General features: G+C 52.4%; 6 protein-coding genes across 6 annotated transcripts; 2 read left to right on the forward strand and 4 right to left on the reverse strand.

Annotated features, from left to right (window-relative positions):
- Window positions 1-311: 311 nt before the first annotated feature.
- AtWU_01728 (translation initiation factor eIF5) lies at window positions 312-1,586 on the reverse strand (the record flags this gene model as incomplete). Its single annotated transcript, XM_035496842.1, has 1 exon — window positions 312-1,586. One exon carries the CDS (start codon window positions 1,584-1,586, stop codon window positions 312-314), a length of 1,275 nt encoding a protein of 424 aa, XP_035352735.1.
- Window positions 1,587-3,752: 2,166 nt separating this feature from the next.
- On the forward strand, window positions 3,753-5,613 carry AtWU_01729 (bifunctional hydroxyethylthiazole kinase/thiamine-phosphate diphosphorylase; the record flags this gene model as incomplete). Its single annotated transcript, XM_035496843.1, has 7 exons — window positions 3,753-3,852; window positions 3,903-4,079; window positions 4,129-4,264; window positions 4,314-4,727; window positions 4,783-5,159; window positions 5,205-5,305; window positions 5,359-5,613. The coding sequence occupies 7 exons, from the start codon at window positions 3,753-3,755 to the stop codon at window positions 5,611-5,613; spliced, it is 1,560 nt and encodes a 519-aa protein (XP_035352736.1).
- Window positions 5,614-5,872: 259 nt separating this feature from the next.
- AtWU_01730 (putative isochorismatase family hydrolase) lies at window positions 5,873-6,688 on the forward strand (the record flags this gene model as incomplete). Its single annotated transcript, XM_035496844.1, has 4 exons — window positions 5,873-5,903; window positions 5,968-5,983; window positions 6,045-6,098; window positions 6,163-6,688. 4 exons carry the CDS (start codon window positions 5,873-5,875, stop codon window positions 6,686-6,688), a joined length of 627 nt encoding a protein of 208 aa, XP_035352737.1.
- A 120-nt stretch (window positions 6,689-6,808) lies between these two features.
- Window positions 6,809-8,544, reverse strand: AtWU_01731 (uncharacterized protein; the record flags this gene model as incomplete). Its single annotated transcript, XM_035496845.1, has 2 exons — window positions 6,809-8,268; window positions 8,343-8,544. 2 exons carry the CDS (start codon window positions 8,542-8,544, stop codon window positions 6,809-6,811), a joined length of 1,662 nt encoding a protein of 553 aa, XP_035352738.1.
- A 1,166-nt stretch (window positions 8,545-9,710) lies between these two features.
- On the reverse strand, window positions 9,711-10,670 carry AtWU_01732 (SGNH/GDSL hydrolase family protein; the record flags this gene model as incomplete). The annotated part of the gene is made up of 4 exons (XM_035496846.1): window positions 9,711-10,235; window positions 10,295-10,373; window positions 10,436-10,475; window positions 10,532-10,670. The coding sequence occupies 4 exons, from the start codon at window positions 10,668-10,670 to the stop codon at window positions 9,711-9,713; spliced, it is 783 nt and encodes a 260-aa protein (XP_035352739.1).
- Window positions 10,671-10,992: 322 nt separating this feature from the next.
- AtWU_01733 (tannase and feruloyl esterase) lies at window positions 10,993-12,838 on the reverse strand (the record flags this gene model as incomplete). Its single annotated transcript, XM_035496847.1, has 4 exons — window positions 10,993-11,317; window positions 11,370-12,322; window positions 12,392-12,440; window positions 12,495-12,838. 4 exons carry the CDS (start codon window positions 12,836-12,838, stop codon window positions 10,993-10,995), a joined length of 1,671 nt encoding a protein of 556 aa, XP_035352740.1.
- Between the last annotated feature and the right edge of the window lie 415 nt (window positions 12,839-13,253).

The following is a 13,253-nucleotide window of genomic DNA, read 5'->3' on the forward strand; positions in this document are numbered from 1 at the left end:
AAGCGACGGAGATGGAGAAATGGAAGGGGCTATTGAGTCTAGTAACAAATTTAAGGGGAAAGTCTATAGTCTACTGGGAACAATGACGATTGAGGCATAAATATGCAGGGCGATTGATTAGCAGCTACCTAAAACCAATGTTTTTTCTTTGAGCTTATTTCAACTTCTGGAACAAACAATAGGCAGAGCGAAACTATCACATCCGAAAAGAGCGGAGATCAGTTGGAACGAAGCAATCACGCGACAAAATCAATAGGTCCCGAAAATTGTCCACTGAGCAGACAGACGGCACGGCAAGCCGAGCCACTGATCTACTCGCTGTCCTCATCGCTCTCTTCCTCACTCTCGGCGTTCTCGAGCCATTCGAGGAAGGGTTCGGCAGCCTTGCGGACCTTCTTGCTGGTCGAGATGTCGACGTACTTCTTGCTAGCCTTGGAACCCCAGGCCTTGAGGGTCTCCTCAGAGACGAGGTCGTGCTCGTAGTACTTGAGCAGGACAGCGGGGACCTGGCCGATCAGCTCAGGGTGATCCTTGCCAACGAAGCGCTCGGTTCCACCAAGGAAGGCCTTCTCGTGGCGCTCGGAGGTGATCATCTTCTTCAGCAGGGCAGCACGGGCAGGAACCTGCTTGGCAATCTTCTCATCGAAGATGGTCTGGGCCAGAACAGCAAGGGTCTTGTGCTTGTTCTCAATGCCATACTCCTTGGCCTTCATGTAGATGTCGACGTCGCTAACAGCGGTGACACCGCCCTTCTCAGAAGCGGCGTTGAGAATCCAGCTGCCAAGCTCATCGTAGGCAGAGGGGCCATCGGCACCCTCGTCGTCGCCATCCTCGAGAACCAAAGAGCGCTTGAGATCATCGGGGAGCTCCTTAGCACGAGCCTTGACGGCCTCCTCCGACACGTCAACGGCCCATTCATCATCATCGATCTCCTCGGCCTCGATGTCCTTGGCACCGGCCTTGATACGGCGAGTGAGTTCGTCATCGCTGCCTGCTTCCAGGGCGACGTCGTTCTCCTCATCACCGTTCTCGGAGTTGTTGCTATCTCCGGGGCTGCCATCCTTGTCGCCATTCGCGGTGTCATTCTTATCCTTGTTTCGATCACGACGGGCCTTCTTCGAGGCCTTGTCCTTCTTCCCTCCCTTGCCTTGCGCGCCGTTGCGGATGATGAAGGTGCTCAGTTTCAGACGGGAGTCGACCTCGGAGCGCTGTCCACAGGCCTTGCAGTCCAAAAAGATCTTTTCATCCTTGATGATGACATCCGTTTCCGGATTCTTGCATTTCTTGCACAGCACGAACTTGGAGATAAAGCCGTCCAGATAGTCCTGAAGCTTTGGGGCATCATGGGCACCGTTAATGATCCAGCGATCATCGGTGGGCTTGGCGTTGGCCTGAGCACCCAGCTCGAAGCCAAAGTACTTGATCACGTAAGACGGAGGGCGACTGAGCGACTGAGCGACCGAGTTCAAGTTGACGACAACGGTCTTGATACCGTTGCCCTTGCCCTCGATCTTGGACTGGAGACGCTCCATCTTGTAACGGTAGAAGGGATCGGAGACATCCCGACGAATGTTGACAGTGGCCATGATGACGGTTGGTTGATTGGTGAAATCTTCAAGAGACTAAACGAGATGGTTATATGAAGAAGAAGCGGGAGGGATTCTGGACCAGGAATATCTTGACAAAACAAGACATGCGTGGAATATTCCTAATGTTGGTGGAATGATGGCGGTTGTTGAGATCGAAATTTTTTTAGTTGAGTCGAATGATGGACACAGCGAATACGGCAGCCCTTAGCTTTCAGCCACAGGACTTCGAATGTATACTACAAGGTTTCGACGTGAAGCGAAACGATTGCAGCTTGAGCGGCAGGTGGTGATCGAGATCTCTGACGCAGGACGAATACATAGACAAGTTCTCGACCGACTCTGTTTTTCAGTGGCTTTCTCCGGCAGGAAGAGAGAGAAACCAACGGGTGGTTCTTCTGTTGAGCAGGAAGGCAAGACGATCCGGTCAGCTTCGTAATACTGATGGAGGCCTGACAGCAGGGGCCGGAGGTGGGAAGGGAAGGGAACTAACCAGAGTGGTTTGAGCGTGAACAAAACGTGTGGGAAACCAGCAGGCGAAAGTGGTAGCCTGGCGGAAAGAGCTTTTGATACGCAAGAGCGTTGCAAAGCCGATGAGATAGTGATGAGAAAAACCTGAAAGGTGGATGAGTTGGAAAGTGGGTGGAAGAGGGAAAGAAGAGAAGAAGAAGAAGAGAAGAGAAAGAGAAAAGAAGGAAAGAAAGGGAAGTGAAAGCCCAAACAAAAAAAGGGAAAAGTCCGAGCCGATTTGCTAAGGCTCCCAACCAGTAAAATTCGGAAAAAACGGCGAGTGCAAAAAAGAAGGAAAAAATGCGCGCGTCTGAGTCAGCCGAGGCATCTCCAGGCGCCACTTTCATTATGAAAAGTCTCATATTGTTCGAGGGCACTAATACTATCTCCATATTACTTGTCTCGGTCCTTTTTTTTGTGGTCTTCTTGTCTTCTCTCGCTTCACTCGTAGTTCCCCAATTAATGTTTACTCTAACTGGACCTTCTCCTCCTCTTGATAGAGGGATCAGTGTCACTCGGCTTGTTCACTTGGGAAGAACCAGGTCGCACATCATTTGGCTTTGTATCTGCTAACGGCGTACAGACAGTGCTGTCCTTCTCCAGTGGAGCCCATTGGTCATTTCAAGCCCAGTGCTTCGGGTCCGACTACTAGCTAGTACTGTGCACGGCGACTTCAGTGTGTTTAGACTTTAGAGTGTAGAGACTTGCCAGACTACCTTTGATAGTAGTATATCTGATGACTTCACCATGCTTATACTTTCCGGTAGTAGAGATACAATGGGATTGTCGTTGCCTGTCCGAGTCCCAAAATGTACCCCTGCATAGACTGTCTCCTAATTTAAAGCCGGAGACACAGGCTAAGGCAAACTCTTGGGGTAACTTTCGGGTAGTCGGTGTTCTCTAGGTAGATATTTTGGTCTGTACTGTGCGACCGTGTGAGCCTGCACAATCCGATCATTGGTCCAGGGTGAGAAGCACGAGCAGACGCCGGCCATCGGCGGAGCACTGTCGCCATCCGAAGTGGAGCCAGGAGTTTCAGCACAACACCAACTCTGCTGCATCAGTAACTTTCACTGTAGCCATGGGGTGAAGTACTTAATGATGCAGCTGGCCACTTAGCATTCCCTAATGCATCTGTAAACGGTGCTAGCTCAAGTATCCTTCTTGGTAGGTTCGTGACCGGACATGATTGATCATGAAGTAAACCATCAATCTCAATACTGAGAATAGCCATATCAGCAGCAAATTTTAATGCGTTAGCACTAGTGACTAGCTTCAACGTCCTTTAGGCCGTGCATTGATATAGTAGAATTTGAGTATGGTATCATTGTGTGAGAAGACATGAAGGTAACAATTATCCTCAACCCCATAGTGTAAACAGAAGCGAGAGAAATGGGAGCAGATGATGTCGAAGGGTAGCCATGACTAACTTCGGCCGTGAGACCCCCACTCTTCCCAACACCATCCAAGTCTCGCTTGCCTGTGACTCGTGGGCCTCCAATATACTGTTGTGACCATCGTGGGACTCGTACTATCAGTAAATTGAATATAGCCGGTAAGTACTATTGTCTCGTCCACTACGTCCCACAAAACTGGCAGTACTCAGCCTAGTGTGCGTCACATGAATCTAACCAGAGCCCAACCAGTTCCCACAAAATGACTCTGGATCTCTCGGTATACCTGGTCACCGACTCAACCCCGGCCATCCTCAAGGGTCGTGACCTGTGTGCTGTCGTTGAGGAAGCTGTCAAAGGAGGTGAGTTGTTCTTCTCGCGGATTTTTCTCACCACTGACGATTGGTTGTAGGTGTGACGATTGTCCAATATAGAGACAAGAAAAGTGATACGGGCGTCCAAGTAGAGACCGCCAAGAAATTGCACCAAATCACCAAGAAGTACAATGTCCCTCTGCTCATCAATGACCGTGTTGATGTCGCTCTTGCTGCTGGTGTAGAGGGTGTCCACTTGGGCCAAGATGACATGGGTATGTCTGGACTTAATCTGTCTACTCGCCGTATTCTGACTGCTTGTAGCTATCGAGGTAGCCAAGAAGCTTCTCCCCGAGAATGCTATCATCGGCATCAGTGCCTCCTCTATCGAGGAGGCGCAGAAGGCTGTTGCTGCAGGTGCCGACTACCTCGGAATTGGCACCATGTTCGCAACTCCGACGTACGACCCCAGGTAGTCTTGAAGAAGTGTACATGACTGACGAGAGCAGGAAAACCAACACCAAGTCCATCATTGGCACAGCCGGAACCCAGGCCATTCTTGAGGCCATCTCGGAGTCGGGCCGCAATGTTGGAACCGTCTCCATTGGTGGAATCAACGCTTCCAATGTCCAGCGCGTTCTCTACCAGTCCCGCGCTCCCCATAAGGCCCTGGATGGCGTTGCAATCGTCAGCGCCATCATGGCTGCAGATGACCCGAAGGCCGCGGCTGCTGAATTCGTGAAGCTCGTCTCAAGCCCTCCCCCTTTCGTCCGGAGCGAGGCTGTCACTCCTGCCCGTGATACCTCCGCACTGCTCGAACAGGTGCCACAGGTGGTCCAGGAAGTCGTCAAGGGCCACCCCCTGGTACACAACATGATCAACTATGTTGTGGCCAACTTTGTCGCCAACATCGCGCTATCCATGTATTTCTTCCCTGCAGCTCCCATGCAACCAATGACCTTTGCCAACGATATCTAGGGGCGCGTCACCAATCATGTCACCGTACGGAGATGAAGCCGTCGATCTCTGCCAGTTCGACGGTGCCCTGGTCATCAACATGGGCACCCTCACGAGCGAGAGCATCCCCAACTACCTTAAAGCCCTGAAAGCATACAACGTGCGCGGCAACCCCGTGGTGTATGATCCCGTGGGCGCCGCAGCCACCAGCATCCGCCGTGGAGCTGTTACACAGCTCATGTCCGGCGGGTACTTTGGCCTCATCAAGGGCAACGAAGGCGAGATCCGTCAGGTGTATGGCAGCAGCGGCGTCACGCAGCGTGGTGTCGACAGCGGGCCCAGCAACCTCGACAGCCACAAAAAGGCCCAGCTGGCGCGTGATCTCGCCAGGAGAGAGCGTGAGTTTACTACACGAATTGACAGAACGTAACTAACCATAGCAGACAACATTGTCCTCCTCACCGGCGCCACCGACTACCTCAGCGACGGAGAGCGCGTCGTCGCAGTCTCCAATGGCCATGAGCTTCTCGGCCAAGTGACAGGCGTAAGTCCCCACCACCAAATACGTCTAGACAGTATGCTAACAAAGAAATCCAGACCGGCTGTGCCGTAGGCACCGTCTCGGGTGCCTTCTTGACCACGCACCCCAAGGACAAGTTCCTGGCCGTGCTTTCAGGTATCTTGATGTACGAGATTGCCGCCGAGAACGCGGCATCGAAGGACACCGTAAAGGGACCGGGCAGCTTCGTACCGGCGTTCCTGGACGAGCTGTATGCCATCCGCCAGGCAGCTCTGAAAGGCGACCACAGCTGGTTCGCCGGACGGGCAAAGGTGGAAGAAATACAGCTGTAATTGGGATAATTTGGATAAAAATTAGAACTGATTTATAGACTTGGATAATCAAAAGCAGTTGCCACCACTTATTACTTAGAATAAGCTGTATAAATCCTGCCTGATAACCCAGGCACCAACTTCCCCGCACCTGACCTCCAATTCTCGTTGTCTTCCCCGCTTCTCCTATCTATCTCATCTCATCACAACTACTTCTCTCCTTCAAACCTACAACCAACAATTTCAAACCCATTGAACGCACCCAAACACATCAATCAAAATGGCCTCCCTATCTCGCGTAACCCGCATCAGTACGTCCACCCACCCTACCCCCTTTCACCACCAAGCAATCCAGCTAACTAACCCCCGAACCAGACAACCCAGCCCTCTTGTACGCCTTCCCCAATCCCCTTCCAACCCCCCCTCCAACCTCCTAACACCACCAAACACAGTATCTGCGACCTCCAAGAGAAATTCCGACACGCGATCTACGAATTCCCCAAAGTGTACTTACCCCCTCCCCCCTCCCTAACCACCACCACCACCTAACCAACCCAACCTCCACCATAGTATAAGCACAACAACCAAACTCATCCGCGCCAGCACACCCCTCAACATCCCAATCTACATCACGACCCAATCGCGGAGCAAACTCGGGCCTACAGTGCCCGAACTAACCACCCACCTAACCTCGAACCCACTCGTGCGCGCCGACCTGGACAAGACGCTCTTTTCAATGATAACCCCCGAGATGGAAGCGGTGCTGCCCTCCCCCGAGAAGGGAGAAAAGGCATTGGATGTGATCATCGTGGGGATAGAGACGCATATCTGTGTGTTGCAGACGACGATGGATCTGCTTCGGAGAGGACATCGGGTGTACGTGTGCTTGGATGGGGTGAGTAGTGTGAATAAGGAGGAGAGGGGGGTTGCGGTGGCGAGGATGAGGGATGCGGGGGCGATCGTGACGACGAGTGAGAGTTTGTTGTTTGAGATGTTGGGGGATGCTGGACATGAGGGGTTTAGGGGGGTGAGTGGGTTGGTTAGAGAGATGAAGGAGGAGACGAGGGGGGCGGTGGAGGGGTTGGCTAAGATTTAAGTAGTGGGTTTATTATATAGTGTGTGTATGCTACGAGGGAGGTATGCAGTATGCGGTACGTCAATTAGACTGACTGTCTCAAGTCACGGAAGAGATATACAAGTAACTCCCTAATTTGTTTCATTTAGGGGTCATTGCTGTCCGACCCGGTGGCTGCGTGGTGTTGAGCCAGCCAAATGCGGACGCCCCGCCAACTGGATTGCTGGGCCACTGCTTGCTCGTGCGTGTCCCGTCAGGCGACGCTCGGGTCGACGCGGGCTGGGATGGCCCTGAAGTCGCCGCGTAGTCAGAACTACTAGGAACAGTCGTGGCGGTAGGCACTCGTGTAGAAGATTTCGTGGGCCGCAGTACTTTCATCGTACGGCCACGGGTGGCCTTGCCCGTTGCAGAAGCGTTCGGGTCTGGCTTGGAATCGCGTTTCCACGAGCCCCAGACTCCGGCTGCCTCCACCCGTGCTGGGCCACTCGCCTGAGTGTCGACTTCTGCGGCGGACTTCGGTTCCTTTTGGCTATCAGTGTCTGTTGGCACCTCTTGGGTCTCCGGACGAGCCTTTCGACTCTCCTCGGAGCCCTCAAGAGACTCTCTTGCGGAGGCAGACGTGGAGGTACCCCGGCGAGAGAGACTGGGAGGACGTCCAATCACGCCAAACGTTGCATGGCCGTTTGTATCCGCTTGGATGTCCTCGTGGACAGAACGAGTCTTCCGGCCGATGCGGGTGGCATCGGACATCGTAGACAAGGACTTGAAGACCGAATCATCTTCGGGGCGCACCAAGGGAATGGATACCTTGTTCCTCTCATCATCGACCATGATGATCTTGTCTTGTGAAAAGAGCACATCAGCGTTGTGGGACCGGAGGACATCGCTTCCCAAGACAATCTGGATCGCAGTGTCGCCCGGCTCAACCTCGCGAACTAGAAACCGAACGGTCAAAGTAGGCACTTGAGGTTCGGGGCTGCTGGACCGTGAAGAGGATTGGTGCACACTAGCCTCAGGAAGGTAGATTGGGAGCTTGATGTATTGTACCTCCCCCTCGTACACAACTTGATCTGCCAACCCAAGCGTCTGAACCATCGGGTATCCTAGTGACGAAGTATACGAGCCCGAGCAGACAGCAGCATACAAGAGAGAGTCGTTGGAGAAGGTTGTAGTCAGCCAGCACCGAATGATGCATGGCACAGGGCCCAGGAGGAACAGTCCAGGCGGAGGAATGAGCGGCGAACCACCGACAGAGCTCATCATCCTGCTAGTTGTTTCAAGGCCCAAACTGTTGGTGCGAGCCGAGTGGTGAGAGTGTCCGGAAGAGCTTTGCCTCCCATCTGACCGATGAGACAACGACCGCTCCGTCAGGGGATGGCTCCCGAGACCGCTGCCGGTGCGGAGTGGCAGCTCACTGCTAGATCGATTGGCCTGCCCGTAGTACCCATGGATGGCACTTTCATCGAACCTTACACTGTTTGCCCTGGAAGTGCCCCGTCGCGGCTCCTCTTCGTTGTCGAGACCCATTGTAGAGACGGCCCCGTGATGGTGTCCCTGGTCGAAGCCCTTGAAAGCGTCCGCGGGGGTATGGAAGACCGGCTCTACAGAAGACAGCGCATCAGCCATGCTCGAACCACATGCTTGCGAAGATCCAGAAGAAGAAACTATCACACACCTGTGGGGATTGTGCCCCCAACGGAGCTAGGAAACGGCGACAAAGGACCCCAAACACTCCTCAGCTTTGCATCCTCGTCCCTCCGTCGTTCCAGTCTCGCGATACGCTCCGCCTGTTCAAACTGTGTGGCGTGGAGCTCTTTCAGCTCTTCGAAAACGCGCCAGATATCGTCGCGGGAGGCAAAGGGATACTGGGCATCCATATCCAGGCGGAAGTAACACGAGAGGCTGGATGGTGGCAACACACGAGAACGTCAATCGAAAGAGAAGGCTGAAAGGTGTCTACCAGACCAGACCGACCAAATCCGTTGACCAATCGATACTATTCACTTCTCCGCAATAACTGCTATCCTAATCCAGCTGCTTCTGATAGCCCGCTTTGTCCTCAAATCCTCCTCCCTCGTGCTGTGTGACGGCCAAACGGCCGTCCACCCGGTTTGCTAAGAACGAGTATCCGCGAATCTGATCAAAGACATATAAAAAATCTAGAGGCGGAAGTACTGTGGTAAGAAGACTTGAGCGATCGTGCCACACAAACGACGGCGGCGGGAAGGAAGCGGGAAGCGTTTATGGTATATGGGACGGAGGTTGGCCCAAGATGGTGGGAATGCGGGATAGTGCCAGGCGACAGCGGAGTTGTTCCAAAGTTCAGAGGGTTGATTATAAAGAGCCGTAGATGAAGATGTTTCGTGGTAGAGCTGTACTAGAGGCAATATAATGTCGTTCGTGCGATGGTCGGCTTTCGTGAAGGGGATCGAGGGAGGCGAGGAATGGGCGGAGGATTTCTGGAGATGTTCTTTGCGAAGGAAGGAGTCGAGGGAAAAGAATGTCGCTAAAAGAGAGGCAGAGGCAGAGGCAGAGGCAGAAACACTTTTCTTGGTCGTGAGGAGGGTGGAGCGGAGAAATGGTCGAGTAGATAGCAGAGAGGCACAGTGGAGAGGAAGAAGACAGAATGGGGGGAAGAGAAGTTGCAAGGCAGGAAGTTGCCGTCGGACCGGATTTCATGAGGGGATCGCAATCCAACGCCCGCCAGCCAACCAGCGGCCGCCATGCACTGGATCTAGACCGCTTTCATCCAAAGCCTTATTTTGCTACTATTCATTCTTTGTCAATGAAGCCAAAGACAGTGACTTATTTAGTGTATTGTTCGCTTCTGAATAACCCACATCCATGATGTTCTCAGCTGACTGCAACGATACTGTGTTCTATCATATTCCACGCTTGTGTATCGGTTTTCTTACTATCTATTCTAGATGAACAGTTCTCTATATATTAACCACCATTCGAAGCAGTATACCACACAGCAGATGAGACGGTACTCCTACTAGTAGCACTAGCATGAGCATCGCCAATGATCCAAGCCGAGCCCCTATTTCGGCGCCAACGCCCAAGGAGGGAACACATAAGGAAGGTTCTCCGGCACCTGATCGGGCCAGCTCTCCTGAATAGTCTTCATAACCTCCTCAAACACAATGCGATATCCATTGGCAGCCAGATGCAAGCCATCCGTAAACAGACTAGCAAACTTGGCATTCTCAGGCAAGTCCCTCGACCCAACCAGCGGCTGACCTTCTTTCCATCCAACAGACGACATGAACGCGCTCCAGACGTCCGCAACAGGCAGACCAAACTCTGCAGCAACTTCGCGCGCAGCCTGACCGTACGTCCTGGTGTGCGCGTTAGTCCGAGTCGGATGGGGGTTCCCCTTCATAGCGTCAAACCCGGCCAATTGGTACTCGTTGATGGGAGGAGGAGTGATGATCATGATGCGGGGATTCTGGGCCTTTGTGAGGGGGTGCTGGATGATGTTTCTGAGGTTCTGCTTGTAGGTCTCAATGGGGACATGCTGCTCGAAACCGGGGAGACTGGCGTCGTTGGCGCCGAGCCAGATAGTCTGGTTTTGTTTGTTAGTTATGAGGGTTGTGGGGAGGGCGTGTGCTTGGGGATGGGTACCATGAGTCGGACGTTAGCGCGTTCGGGGGTAGGAAAGCACTTGGGGAAGGCTTTGAGGGCGTGGAGAGTGTTGTATCCGCTGTGGAAGAGTCAGTGGTTGTTATTTATTTGTTGCTTCAATCCTATTATTGAGGAACGCACGCTAATCCACGGTTCACCACGTCCAGACGGCGGGCGTAGGCTACAAGGTATCAGTATATGCCTGCTTAAAGAGAGAATTGGGCATTGATTGCCTACCATTCTGCAACGCTGGGGATAACCCGAATCCCATGTCCTGGGCATTGGAATACTCGGTGATGGAGTCACCGAAGAGGAAGAATTGGTCGTAAGGCGTGTAAACGCCTTCTTCCTCGGCAGCTGCAACGGTGTTGGACATTGTGGTGTATACTGATGGCGCTCTTGTCTAGCAAAAAAATGTGTCTATGGGAAGGTGAAAGAAAGATGAAGAAAGTCGAATTGGTAAGTGCGGAGACTCTGGCGGGCGGAGGGGCTCGCAGTATAACAGAAAGTCCGATAACCGATAAACGGAGGGGCCGCTGTTGATCAGTTTCTCCACCAACGAGCTGGTCCAATTTTTGAAAAGCTTCTTAAATTTAAGGTCAGGTCGTTCCAACAATTTATTTGGTGTTTATATACATGAATGGCTTCCGTTGAGCGAAATCATCATCTACAAAAAGTTGTCCCCAGTGTCAGTGCCATTACAGCTCTCTGCATTCCCAATTTTCTGCAGCGTTAATATCCCCCGAGCCTTTGTATCGAGCCTCGGCAGGATACACACACAATGGGCGCTGACGATACACACCCTCTTCCGGATTCTTGTCATTCACGAACTTTGTCGCAATCAACTCATCTGGACTGGTTCCATTTTCCACCCAGTTCATCATGGCAAGGACTACATCGTGTTTTGCATCCTCATACCCGGGTACACTGTGGACGTTCCCACCGCTCCCGAGGCTGGAGGACTGGCCATCTCCTGCAATGACCCAAGGAGCGTTCATCAAATCAGATGTGCCTCCGCAGTGACTGGGAACGTCAGTAACTGGCAATATGACTCGAAGTACGACGATAGACTCACCCCATTCCGGGAATCAGATAGAAGCGATAGAAATCATCCGGGTTCATTCCCTTCGGCCGTAAAGCATTGATAACCTGGTCATAGAAATAGATGCTCGATCCCGCAGCGATAGACCAGTCTGACCAGCCGTGATAATGGAGAACCTTGCCTCCCTTGTTATAGAAAGGGGAGAGGTCGTAGTCATCGGTCGTGGCATTTCCAGGGTTCAGCTCATCCGATAACTTGATCAGTTCGGGGGTCCAATCCTCCCAGCTCCACTCATCGCCCAGCTGGAGCATCCATTTGACGTAGTCAGTACCCAGTCTTGAGGGTGAAGAAACCAAGCCGCTCCACTTCCACTCGCTGCTCAGGGTGAGATGGGGGAAAACGAATGTGTGGTTTGCTTCCACCCAGTCGTTGTGGAGCTTGTAGACCGTCTTGATCTGCTCTGTGTTCAGGCAAGCGGATGGATCTTTAGCGTCATCCGCACACAGAAGAGCTTCTGGCCGGAAGATACATGCATCTGGATTCATGACGATATTGTCTTCCACCCCGTCCTGGGGATCACATTGGCGAATGACCTCGTGGGCCAAAAGATCGATATGTTCGTTTGACAGATGATGAGAAGAGTCTGCTGGTGAGTTCCAAATACCAACAATCATGTTCCACAGTTGCAGATGAGTCGTCCACCAGGCGGGAGCTCCAGCAATCACTCCGTCGAAATCATCAGGGAACATCTGCACTTCCTTGAGACCCTGCTTTCCACCCGCGGAGCAGCCGCGGTAGTAACTGTAGGCGATTTTCTTTCCATAGTACTGCTCTGTCACGGACTTGCCATTGACGACTGCATCGTGCATGGCCCTGTAGCCCCAGTTGGCGAGAGCTTCTTGGTTATGGTAAGCCCACTCGGCGCCAGAGCTCTCGTGGCCTGTATTCGTCGATACAGCAGCAAATCCATACCAAGAGGCGTCAATCTATCCATACCATCGTTATGTGAGCGACTCCATGTTCCAATCTGCATGGATGATGGGTATTGAACATACAATAGATCCCCAACTAACGCTTCCCGAGAAACCCCCATTTCCCGCCGTCCTGCACAAACCTTAGCACACAATGCACCTACCAAACAATCCAACAAATACATACAAGAACCTCCCATTCCAATCATCCGGCAACACCACCCCCACACTATGTTCCGTCTCCCCAGGCAAGGTCAAATTGGCTTGAAAGACACAAGCGCTCCTGGGCAGCACATACGACGAGATCCTAAAGGCGCCAGAATTGTGCTCAAGTGGAGGGGTGAAGCTATCATCAGCATCATAATGAGAAGCATAAAGGACCTTCGACCCCTCCGGCAGCAATGACTTAATAGCGTCGGCCGAGCAATCGAATGCGCCGCCAGAGGTGGGGGCCCGACTGGGTGGTGCAAATTGGCTCAGCAATGGAACCTTGAAGAGGAGTATCGTCTGGAGAAGATCAAGGAGAAACATCTTCCAGCTGTTCTATAAGCTTCAGCTCTGCTCTCCTAATACACCAAGATCGTCATAGCTCTTGCGTGGGTTGCATCTCTGCTGCCTGCTGGGAAGTAGCTTTTCGCGCTTAACCGTTCTGGTCGGGTTCGTCCGCGTTATCCCCGACTCCACTCTCGGAGATAAGGATCATTGCACATGCAATATAGACATCATACTGACTTTCAACTTGGCAGCTATGATGGACGAAAGTAAGTTTTGAGATAATTTATCCCTGCTCGTATTATTTTAAGGAACAATGACGGGAACCCTGGGCCGGAGTAACATTTAACAATATGCTTTTTGTGAACCGGAGGATCAACATGGGGAAGAAAATGCGGGGGAGTTTGTTTCAGGGTTACAACGGTTCCCTGCGGGAGATTGAGGTAATTCATTG

Source organism: Aspergillus tubingensis, assembly GCF_013340325.1.
Source record: "Aspergillus tubingensis WU-2223L DNA, scaffold_3, whole genome shotgun sequence".
Lineage (NCBI taxonomy): Eukaryota > Fungi > Ascomycota > Eurotiomycetes > Eurotiales > Aspergillaceae > Aspergillus > Aspergillus tubingensis.